The 12118-nt window shown below is 38.5% G+C and overlaps 1 protein-coding gene across 12 annotated transcripts in view; it reads left to right on the forward strand.

The window, feature by feature from the left end:
- Positions 1–12118, forward strand: part of CARD8 (caspase recruitment domain family member 8) — a 101516-nt gene that overhangs the window by 16596 nt on the left and 72802 nt on the right. For 9 of the 12 annotated variants that reach the window (XR_011646387.1, XR_011646388.1, XR_009181641.2 and 6 more), the window contains 3 exons: positions 1424–1480; positions 4636–4740; positions 11764–11943. Coding sequence is in view for 8 of the 12 variants with exons in the window: in XM_058280510.2 (XP_058136493.1) it covers positions 4679–4740; positions 11764–11943 (242 nt within the window). In the remaining 4 variants the exon portion in view is untranslated. The remainder of the gene's footprint in view (positions 1–1423; positions 1481–4635; positions 4741–11763; positions 11944–12118) is intronic. The other 3 variants (XM_071209357.1, XM_058280509.2, XM_004455078.5) reach the window with 1 other exon arrangement.

A 12118-nucleotide genomic window follows, 5' to 3' on the forward strand; every position in this document is an offset into this window, starting at 1 on the left:
AAGAAGAAAGAGGGAATCATAAAATAAGCAGATGGAATAGAAAATAAATAAACATATATCATTAATTACACAGACACGTTATACTGTCCAATTATTGTACAAAAATAGATTGGGGGGTTTATTTACAAGACTCAGATTTATATACAAGAGGCATTCCTATTATTCACCCATAAAATGATCTCATTATATAAAATTCCTAAAAGAAGCAAATTTCATAGAGACAGTAGATTACAGGTTACCAGGGGCTGGGGGTGGTGGAGGGGAGTTGTTGCTTCATGGGTGCAAAGTTTCTTTTTCAGGTGAGGAAAAAGTTGGGGTAATGGATGTTGGTGATATCCATAGCAGAATATTGTGAATGTAATCAATATGACTGAAACTGTATTAAAATGGTAAAGTTTTGAGTTGTATATACATTACTACCATAACAAGTTTTTAAAAAGCGAAATGAAGCACCGATAGATGCTACAGTGTGGATGCACCTCGACGACACCACGGTGAGTGAAAGAAGCCAAATGCAAAAGGCCATGCGGCGTCCGTATGATGCCATTTCTACGAAATGTCCAGAATAGGGACAGAAAACAGATTGGTGGTTGCCAGGGGAAGGGGGGGTTGGGAAGGGGGAAGCAGCTGCTTAAACGTTATGGTTTTCTTTTGGGGTGAGGACAACGTTTGGGGACTAGAAAGAGGTGGTGGTTGTACAACTTCGTGAATGTACTAAATGCCCCTGAATTGTTTGCTTTAGTCCTTCAACGAATGGAGTATCAGAGAGGTGATTAGAACTTCCCAAGTTACATGTCTTTGGGAAAGCATCTAGGAATAAAATACAGTTTAAGCTTAAGATGAGGCAGAGCTTCCTCTTTCTACAAGGGGAGAACTTCCCTTCCTGAGTTCTAGAAGAGACACCGCCTTTTGTAAACTTCTCCTTCCCCGGGTGACTAAGGCTGTGTCCTGAATAACACAGAGCAGCGTGTCCAGGCTCCTGAAACTGGGCTTGTCAGCGCCCTAGGAAGAACGAATAGCCTATACCTGGGAAGCCGCAGGTGGTGCTTCAGGGGAAGAAGGGGCAAACCGGAGAATCCCCTTAGCTGCAGTTTCTCTAGTTCCTAGCTCCATCTGAAACAAGAAACCCGCACAGGGGCACTGGGAGCCCTATGGATGGAATCAAAGTCCTAACCCCAGCCTGTGGATGTGAATCATTTGTGTGTGTGTGTTTTAAGATTTATTTTATTTATTTCTCCCCGCCCCCTCGTTATTTGCACTTGCTGTGTGCTCTGTCTTTAGGAGGCACCAGGAACTGAAACTGGGTCTCTGATGTGGGAGGGAGGCGCCTAATCGCTGGAGCTACCTCTGTTCCCTGCTTTGTTGTATCTCTCACTATGTTTTTTATTCTTGTGCCTCTTGCCATGCCTGCCTGTCACACCAGCTTGCTGTCTTCTCTAGGAGGCACCGGGAACTGAACCATGGACCTCCCATGTGGCAGGTAGGAGCTCAGTTGCCTGAGCCACATCTGCTTCCTGAGTCAATTGTAAATAGGATCTTTGACCATTTGGTGAGATCAAAACTGAATCAGAGTGGGGCTTAATTCAATATGACTGCAGTCCCGGAAGGCAGAGGAAATTTGGACACAGTCAGTAGGAGGCAGGAGAAAGACGGCCACGTGACAGAGGCAGAGATGGAGTTAAGGTTTGCTGTCAAGCCATCACCAGAAGGCTACTAACTTCAAAGAAGGCGTGATCCTGCCAACACCTTGGTTTCAGACTTCTAATCTCCAAAACTGTGAGATAATAAATTCCTGTTGCTTAAGCCAACCAGTCTATGCCCTTTGTTACAGCAGACCAAAGACATGCGCTTTCAGGGAATGGAGAGACAGAGCTTTCAGGGCTTCTGGCAGCCATGCTGGTAATGGGCAGTCCCAGGGCATCAGCACCATGTTTAATGTGGGCAGGAAGAAAAGACAACACTAGCTTAAACTCGCTTCTGCAGAGTTTATACTACTCTTCCACAAATAATTTTAAAAAGACGATATACAATAATTCCTTAATAAAATTTTATTGAACTATAGCATTGATGAACATATGTAAACAATAAATATATAGTGAAAGTTGTGAACTTACAAAACAAACATGCATATCATCATACAGGGCTCCCAAATTTCATCCCAACACCTTGCATTTTTGTGAAATATTTGTTGCAGACAATGAAAGGGCATTGTCAAAACTACAATAACATATTTTAACTAAAATTCAAGTCCAGTGTAAAATCCTCTAGAATGCATCCAGCCTCTCTCAGCTGTAACCACTATCCACTGGAAACTGTACTGTTCATAATTGTTTATTAATTGTTTATTAATTATTTAAAACTTTTTATTTGCTTAGTATCTTACAGTACCTTCTCTTAGGCAATTTTATTTTCAATATTATGTTTTTAATATTTAGTCATGCTTAACACATGGTTCTAATTAATCCATGCTAACTGGTCTATAGTATTTATTAATTGATGATGCTAGAATAGATTTGTCTATTCTTTTGATGATGGATGGATATTAATTTGTTTCCACTTTTTTTTCTATAGCAAATAATAGTACAGTGAACTATTTCTATGCATTTCCTTGTACATAAATATGATTCTTTGCCTAAAGTATATACATGCGATTGGAATTGCTAATGTAATTAGTATATGTATTTTGATATGTTCTATATATAGCCAAATTATTCTCCAAAGTGGTAGTAGCAAGTCGCACCTCTACTGTTAGTTTATGAGTTCCCATTGCTCCACATCCTCAATTATTCCTGATTTTGTCAGATTTTCTTATTTCCATCAGTATTGTAGGTGCAAATGATTTCTCACTGTAGTTTTAATATGTATTTCTGTGGTAATGGGTGAGTTAGAAAATTCTTACTGTACTTATAGGACACTTGTATTTCCTTCCATCTGAATTCATTATCCATATCGTTTGTCCATTTCTCTATTGTTTCTTTAATATGTCCAGGAATAATAAATTGTATTTCAAATTTGGGAATTTTATATAAATTTTAAAATTTCCAATGCAAAATGTATTATTTTGTATAACAGAATTTTAATATGAACCTGACTTTAAAGAATGTAATTTTGAAATTTTTTTCCCAGTGGAGATGAATACAGATTCTTGAAGGGAGTAAAAAAGAGAATTTAAGGCATGGGATATTTGGATTCCATGAAATAATTTGATTTCTAAAATTAGTGCTAAATAGCTAAAACTTTTAAATGCAGTATAAAAAGTTTTCAATTGAAATATATTCAAATTATGTATGTATCAGTTTGAAAACTAGCATAGTTTTTAATATGGTTTATGTGAAAATCAGATAATAATATTAGAATTTTATATGTATGTACAAAATTTTTCCTGTGAAAAATTTAGGAGGAGATATTTTAAGCGTTTTTTAAAACTTTAGAATGGTAATGAATTCACATAGTCTGTCCCCCAGAGTTAAATGTCACCTGTAGTGTAAGTTTCTTATATATGCCTCTAGAGTTTTTATGCATATACAAACAAACTTGAACTCTTATTTTCTTGCCTTTTTACTTGAATTGCAGAAAGTTAGCATTTTTATTTACTGTTCCTTTTCCCAGTAACAACATATCTTAGTGATATGTCAGTATTGGGTTTTAGAGATTTTCAGCATTCTTTTATAATTTAATATTTCCTTGTATGGAATACCATGCTGTCTTTTTAAAAAATCCCCCTATTGATTATCATATGGATCATCTGCAGTTTTCTTTTATTTGTAAAGAATATTGTGATGAATGAATAGTGTACCTACACCAATGCACACATGGGCAAGTACATCTGTAGAATAAATTTCCCCAGATGGAATTAGTATTCTGAAGGTTATGTGATTTTAAAATTTAATAGATATCACAGATTGTCATCCATAAAATGAATTTACACACCCACCAGCAATGTATGAGAATGCTTGCTTTTTCACAGCCTTGTCAATAAAGTGAATTGTCAGACTTTTGCATTATTGCCAAACTGAAAGATGAAAAATATTCAAGAGTAGCTTTAAGTTCCTTTTAACATGGTGTTTTTCATTCCTCACATACTTGGGAACCATTTGTTTTCCATTTCTATGAATTGTTTATTCATATCCTTCACCTGTATTTTTCTAAAAAGATGCTCCTCTTTTTATTACTGAAAGCTAAGGTATTTTTTATGCATCAGGGAGAAAAGCCATTTGACTCTGCAATGGTAGAAATCTTTTCCCACAGTTGCCATTGGTTAATGACATTGCTGATTTCTGTTTCTTCCCATGTGAAGTATTATTTTTAAATTATTATAAACTAAAATTTATAAATGTTTTTATGGATTTTGTGTTTTTATTTCCACATATCCAAGGTTGTAATAGAAGTAATGAGCATGTTCTTCTAGCAATTTTGTGTTTTAACTTTATTTAAATACCTATTCACTTATCTTGGTGTAAAATGTAAGCTATAAAACCAACTTTATTTGTTCTACTACTGGAAGCAATGCAACTGGTATATTATTTTGAATGGACAATAAGCAATTTTAGCTATCTTGTAGAGATAAAAGGAATATAACATTTATTGAAAGGTTTCTTTGGCTTATTAAATAACAATCTTCTTCGATTTTCTCAGGGTTAGCAGACCACAGTGGAGAACTAAAGACAACATTTGAGAAATGGAAAGTGATAATTCTTTACAATCATGGATTCCTAGGCTCCTTAGGTTTCTTACTGGAAGGTGAGAGAGTTTATGTCCTGTGATGGCTCTAATGACTTTGATTCCCAGGCATTTCATTTATGTACACTGAGATCCAGAACACCGTGGTCGTTTGGTGAATAGAAATCTCTGCATACATTTTTGTTCATTTACTCGTTTCCATATTGACGAAGGGGAAAACCTCCTGGGTACCCAGTGTGTGTCTTAGACCTGTTCTCTCCATCACTGGGTAACGTAATATTGACTGATCATGATAACTTCACGTGTGGGTTAGTCAGCTTGGCTGTTCTCCTGATAAGCCCAGAGCACGGCTTGCAGCTCTCAGCAGAACATGCAGCCTATTACAGTCCAACTCCTGAAGTGCATGAGTTGGTCTGGAATGAGACCAAAGAACACACCTGGTATTTAGTCAGGCATAAGCTTTATTGGGAATTATGGACAGGAGAGGCTCTCTGATGGTGGTGGTTCAGAGAATGAAGATAGCGCTAGGCTAAGAGATAAGAAAATAAGGGGTGATATATAAGGGGTTTCAGAACAAGGACACTCTATAGGGCATGAGAACAGAATTCTAGCTAGGGTCACATGAAATATACACATGGGGTCTGCTGATGTTTTCACTAATCTCATTGGAAGGACGGTGACCAAGGATATTTATTGCTTTGGGAAGATTATAGCTTATGATACCATCTATACATTCTACCTTCTCTGGCGAGGGTTGTTAACTTTTATCGTATGTCTAGGTAATGCAGGTAATCCACCCCCACATAATGGTCTACGTTGACAATAGGCAAGCATTGCATCCACATTCCACAGCAACAGTATAAAAGACAACATGTGTTTTTCAGTAACAACTGCAATTCCACCTGGCACAAAATGGCCAATGGGTAGAACCACCAGGGGGTGCTCTTTAGTCTACATCTAGCCTTGAAAGTAAAATGAAACAATTCAGGGGGTAACTGCTCTACATCACGGATTCCCTCTTGTCATTCCATGAAGATGGGAGCAACATGATGTAGGGTGACAGACTTGGCCATTAACTATCCTAAACCATCATATACAACATATCCTAATAAAGGCCTAGGCTTATTCACCTGTTCCCTTACAAGGGAAAAATGTAATTATGAGTCTCATTGAAAGGCAGCAGCTGGATTTCAGTCTTAAATGAGAAGGTCTTGTTCCAAACTTGTTGATGGGTTGCATTCTGCCAGGCCAGCAAGGTATTCTATGCTGGACAATTTTCAGGAGCTATGGTTCAAGGAAGGCCAGTAGCACCCAAAGATGGTAAGTCTGTGCAAACCAACACTGGGTTCAGTTGTGGGCATGGACTACTGCCAAAGCCCACTGTAGAAAGGTATTAGCTAGGGCGCTATGGGCAAAAAGAAAGATCTTTATGGGAACAATATGGGGCAGATCATGCTGGTCTAACAGTATACAAACAACATTTCCATCAGTAGATAACGAAGTACCAGGTTGGGGAGTCCTATGAGGAGGCTTCCAATACCAGACATTTTCACGTTCTAAATTCTCTGAGTTTTCTACAGTGGCCTCAAAAACTAGTTTACGCATAAGGTCCCAGCTATTTGCTGTCCTGATTGATTGCCTTTCTACCTTTGCCTATTAGCTTTCAGGGAAACAATGGGGAGGCCTTTCTGTTTGCAGTTATCCGGGACTTCTTTTGAGTCTAGGACTTTCAAACTAGACCTCATGACGAGGGTCTTTGGTTGGCTTTATTCTGACCAGCCACCTTCTCTCATTTCCTATACTAACCTGCCTCAACTCCCCCCTCAGAGAGTTTACACCCTTATTCTTAAGGGGGAGCTAAAGCACAATGGTCATTCTTCTGTAGCTGCTTGCTGCTGGTTAGGGGCAGTAGGCCCTGCCTGATGGGGTGTGAAACTCTCTGGACATTCTACTGAGGTTGAGGGAAGGTGGGTCTGGCACCATGATTGGAACTGGGTGAAATCCCTGCATGTCTAATACCTTGTTCTGGAAGACATTTATTCTGGAAGAAAACTTAGTTAGAATTTTGAAGCTACATGGTCTTCCTAAAAGGATAAAGAAAACAGTGGTAAGCAGCTCCAAAAAGGGGGCCAGCCATGTCATGCTGGACCATGGGAATGTGAAAGGCCAGGTGTCTCCAGAGACTACATCCTCCAGAAGCTGATGGGCTTGATCTTGTAAGTTTCAAATGCTGTCTAGGAATTTGTCCTAGGACAGCTAGGAGAGGTATGAGAGACACTGCCCTAGACATAAACTCATAAAGACAATATTGGCAATAGCAAGATAAGCATATGGCAAGCAAAATAAAGATAATACTTACAAGAGACATTCTTCTATCTTGTAGGCACGGTTCATTAATTACTTAGAAATTGAATTAAGTTTTCAGAGACTTTTAACATGTTCAATATCCTTCTGCATGTGATCTAGAATTGAAGAGATAGTATTGTATTTATTAAGTATACAGGTACAACACCTAATAATAATGCACAAGTTCCTCTTTGAGCTGCAGTTAATAGACCTAAGCTCCAGGTTTGCAATACTATATATATGTTGTCTCTCCATGGGAGTAGACCATAAATGCCAATTGTGTCTGTTTAGAATCTACTCACATTACTCTGGTAATTATTGTTCCACTTGGTACATCCTCATACAGCTAGCATGCTGCAGCACCACTAGCCCTTGAAGTTCCAATGCTTCACCAGCCCTGTACATAGCACCCTTCAGCACCGTGAAATAGAGCCAGTTTGGAGACAATGTCCATTGTAAATCTGGCCATTTTGAGCCATTGCTGGCTGCTGCAAGAGTCCCAAACAGCAATGTACTTTCCATCCACTTCAGGAGCCATGTTCAGAGATGTGGCGGATACTTTTATTATTTTAGGGGTCATAGTGACCAGCCTAACTAATAACTCAAAGGGAGATGCACCATGCAGGATACTGGGGGCCTGGTTTGAATGTATAAGAAAGTTTGGCACTACTGAAGGCTCTTTTAATTTTTTTCAGTTTCTAAATATTTCCCATGCAGTTTATAACATATTAAATGGACTTAATTATTTTTAGTACTTTACTTTTTACTTTTATACCTTTACCATGGTTATGTTAATTAACAGGTATTTTATTTTAGCAGTATAGGAAAAATGACTTTCTCCATTATTTTATGAAAATCTATGATTCCCAATGGAATCAAGATTATCTTCCCCCTACCACCACGTTAATATGCAGACTGAGGTGGTCTCTGACAGGTTTCCTTGTTATGAAGTTACTTTTTGTTATTAACATCAATTTAATTTCTATTTAATAATGGCTTACTGGGATTAGCCATTTAAAAATTTCCATTTAGAAAATGCTTTTACAAACTTCCCATGACTATCCCTAACCACATAGACAGTTACTTCATCTCAAGACAAATTTCACCTTTACAAAACACTTTCGCTTACTCGATGCTTCCTTTTACAATACCGTTGACAACTTCCTATATTCATTCAAGCCTTGTCTTACATATTTCCACCCTGATTTTATGAAAACCAGCCATCTTATCTTAGGACAAAAGACATTCCTTTAAACAAACTTATCAAATTTTCATTAGCATTCACTATGAATTCACTTCCACAAACCTTTTACTTCTTTCTACATCCAATTAAAAATCATATCCCTCATTCTGTTCTGTGAAGAAAAGAAAAGCTACTCATTTCAATTTAGACAAAAACATTTTTAAAAAAAGGTTTGTAATAATTACATTAGCTAAAAACTTACAATTTTAATCATCTTAAAGATTTAATACATACACTACTAGTTTATTTCATTAACATCCTATAAACGTAGGAAGATTACACCCAAGCTAAATAAAATTGGACTAATTATAGTTTATGCAAGAAATGTTCTTTTTTCTTCTTTCCTCCACAGGAGGCTAAAACCTCTTTTTTTTCTTTAATAAAATTCTAAAATTGTAAATAGCCTTAAAAGCATACTGACTGCCAGATTCTGGAATATATTATAATTGCTTAATTTGTTTTCATCATAATCTAGAAAAATCTTTCCATAGCTTTTAAGGACTTTTTCTTTACTTACTGAAATTTGGCCATTGGATTATTATTGTCATCTCGAAAGCTGCTAAAATTTAATTGGGGAATTAGAGTATAGACTATACAAAACAAGGTTTATTCTGTAGTATCCCTTCTGCCCCTTTTACTCCCCCACTGCCCCTGGGAAGCCTCCCTCATCTGTCTGCTCATTGCTGGTTTATTTTCTTTAGGAGGCACTGGGTTCCAAACCCGTGTCCCTATTATTTTAATTTCCATGCCTACTAGACAGAAGTCTAAGCTAAACTCACATCTCCTCCAGCTTTGCACACCCAGCCCATCCCCTTATTTCTTCAACTGGTTTTAATGAGCCACTGGAATTCAGTCAAGGTTAGGAGAAGACCCTGGGGGCATGATAGGCTATAGAAGGATTATGGGATAATTCAGGATAAGCTTTTCCTTTAAATAGTTTCTTTAGTCAGGTTTTATGTGACTTTTTATCCTATTTGGCTTTTTCAATTTGGGCTTCAGGACTAGTCATTTCCCTACATAAGCACCCATTTAATTTTTAGCAATTCTAATAGAGTGCTTTTAAAAATTTTCATTTATTAGTTTAATATTACCATCCAGACGTATGAAAATATAAACTGAGCAAATAAACAGACACAAATAGCGAGTTAGACACAAAACACAACTCACTAATGTTGCTTATGATTTGCATTCTCTTACAAAGTAAGTTTAAACATAAAATAACATTATATTCAAAATATCTCTTTGAAGGCTCTTTCTAATTCATCTTATCTGCACTGTGACCATGCAGTTTTGCCCAAGAATTTTGTTCTTTTTAGTTATTGGCTTGTAGCCAAATTGTTCCCAATACTTTGAGGATGGGACTAAATTGAAGTAACCATAAACAAAGGTCTAAGAGCACCATCACAACAGTAGGTCTTGGTTAAATCCATCCAGTTATACCAATCTCAGATATTACCTTTTTGCTGTCTTATAATATAAAGGCATCTACATAATGATCTTAACTCTTAGTTACAGTTTCTAGTAAGTTTTTATTTTAAAACAAATTGGATGCTTTCATTTATTAGTAATGTTCACGTTGCTAAGTTTTTCTGCTTCTCCAGTGATTAAACTAATTTGATTAGCTCCCGTAGCCCACAAGCACACCAACCAGGTGGCAAGGGGTTCACGGAGTTGCTGCTGGAATGTTTTCCCCACCTCATTTAACTGCTCTTGCAGCACACACTCTACTCCCATCAGCATTTTCTGGGCATCCCTGTACTCCTGGGGAGTTCCACAACAGTCAAGCAAGTGGGCGATCCCATATCCTCTCAGCAGTCCTAACCACCCAGGAGGGCAGCCGCCCCTTCCCGCATGGACATTATAGGCCAATTCGGGATTTCCCCCGCTGATTCTCCTTTCCCTGAGCTCACGCCCACTACTGCCGGCAGTCCTTTGGTCTCCTGGCTCGTGGCTCACCAGTTGTTACAACCCAACTCCTGAAGGGCAGTTGGTCTGGGTACAAGACCAAAGAACACACCTGGCGTTTAGTCAGGCATAAGCTTTATGGGGACTTAAGGACAGGAGAGGCTCACTGATGGTGGCGGTTCAGAGAGTGAAGATAGCGTTCTGCTAAGAGATGAGAAAACGAGTGTGGGAGAATAGTCTGAATTTGAAGGTGGGAACCTGGCCTGAGTTGGGATATTTCCATAATGGAAATAACAAGTGTGGGCTTAGGAACACCGGCCTTGACTAGACGGAACGCTGTCTGGTCAGCATGAAAATTGTCTGCGTGTGGAGACGTTTGAACTTTGTCATGGCCTGCTCCCTAGCATTGCCGGGGCTACAGCTTTAATAACAAGCAGCCTTGAAAGTAAACGTAGATAGATACTGCTTTGTAATTTCTAATAAATACGATGTGGAAACTAGGGTCGAGCCTCTCAGTTCCAGAAGCTGTAGAGCCCCCTGGTCCCATCTTTAATTTCTCTCTTGTGTCTTTCTTTCTGTCCTTTCATTTCTTCAGTTCTGTGTTGCCTTCCCTTTGTGCAAACCTATTGCCGAGCTGGTCTCAGCAAATGAGGGGTGACATATAAGGGGCTTCAGAACAAGGACAGTCCATAGGGTATGAGAAGAGAGTTTCTGCTAGGATCACGGGAAACACAAACATGGGGTCTGGTGATATTTTCACTACACTTGTAGGAAGGATGCTTACTGCTTTGGGAAGACTATAGTTTATGATGCCACCTATATATTCTCTCCCTTCTGGGGAAGCTTGTTAACCTTTAACTTATGTCTAGGTCGTGCAGGCAGCTATGTGCTGAGGACTTGGGTTTGGGGGGCCCTCCTCCTTGGCGTTCCTTCCAGAAGCTCCTGTCTCATTTGTGACCAATTAATGCGCAATTTTGTATGGTCTTGGAATTAAAAATAAATGAATACGACCAAAGATTTCTCTGTACCCAGGTCGGATAATATGACGGACATGAAAGACCACTGACTGGGGAATATTGAGGGTGATTGGAGAACTATTTTCTTTGAAAACCCAAAGTTTTCTAGTTTCTGTACTAAGTAATTTTACCCTTCCATTATTAGTTGCCCCAAGAAGTTGTGATGATGTAAAATACCCTTAGTTTAAAAGTTAGAAAACTGATACTCAGAGAAGTTAAGCAACAATTTTGACTTGAATGTAATGATAAAAAATGACAGTGCCAGCATCTGAAATCAGGTCTTTTTGGTCTCCATCACAAAGTCATACTAAACAAATAGATCTTACTTTGTAATACATACTGTGATAATACATTAGGGATTGCAAATCAAAGAAAGCATGCCTCCTGAGATCAGATTACTGTCTCTGAGCAGAGGCAGAGGCACAGAGAGTTCAATGTAATCTATGGAGGAGGGGGCTCTTATTGTAAGATGAGCATCCAAGAAGCATCTTGAAAGAGACTCCTGGAGCTACATCCAGTACATCTCAGGGAAGACACCACCCCACTGTTAAGCCTTCCTCTGTGTTTCCCCAGGAAGCAAAATCTGAATGAAAGGTCTGAAAAGACTGAAAAGACATCTCATGCAGTCACAGAGGAAGACACACCACAAAATCAACCCGATGATCAGAATCACTCGATCGATCAGAAACTGCTAAATTCAGAGGCATGTAGCCTCTCTCGTCGGACTGAATCCCCTGGGCCTGACTTACTTAGGTAAGGGAAATTACCTTCTTTGGGGAAAATGGAAGATTTTGAACTGTCCCCCTCTCTTTCATACAGGTATTTGAGAAGCAAAGGAGTTTAGGTTATTAGCATAAAAATCAGTATATTTTTCTTCTCCTTTCCTTTTCATAAAATTTTTAAAGAATCGTTTGACTAAAACGGAACT

This window comes from Dasypus novemcinctus, chromosome 18 (assembly GCF_030445035.2).
Source record: "Dasypus novemcinctus isolate mDasNov1 chromosome 18, mDasNov1.1.hap2, whole genome shotgun sequence".
In the NCBI taxonomy this organism is placed as follows: Eukaryota; Metazoa; Chordata; class Mammalia; order Cingulata; family Dasypodidae; genus Dasypus; species Dasypus novemcinctus.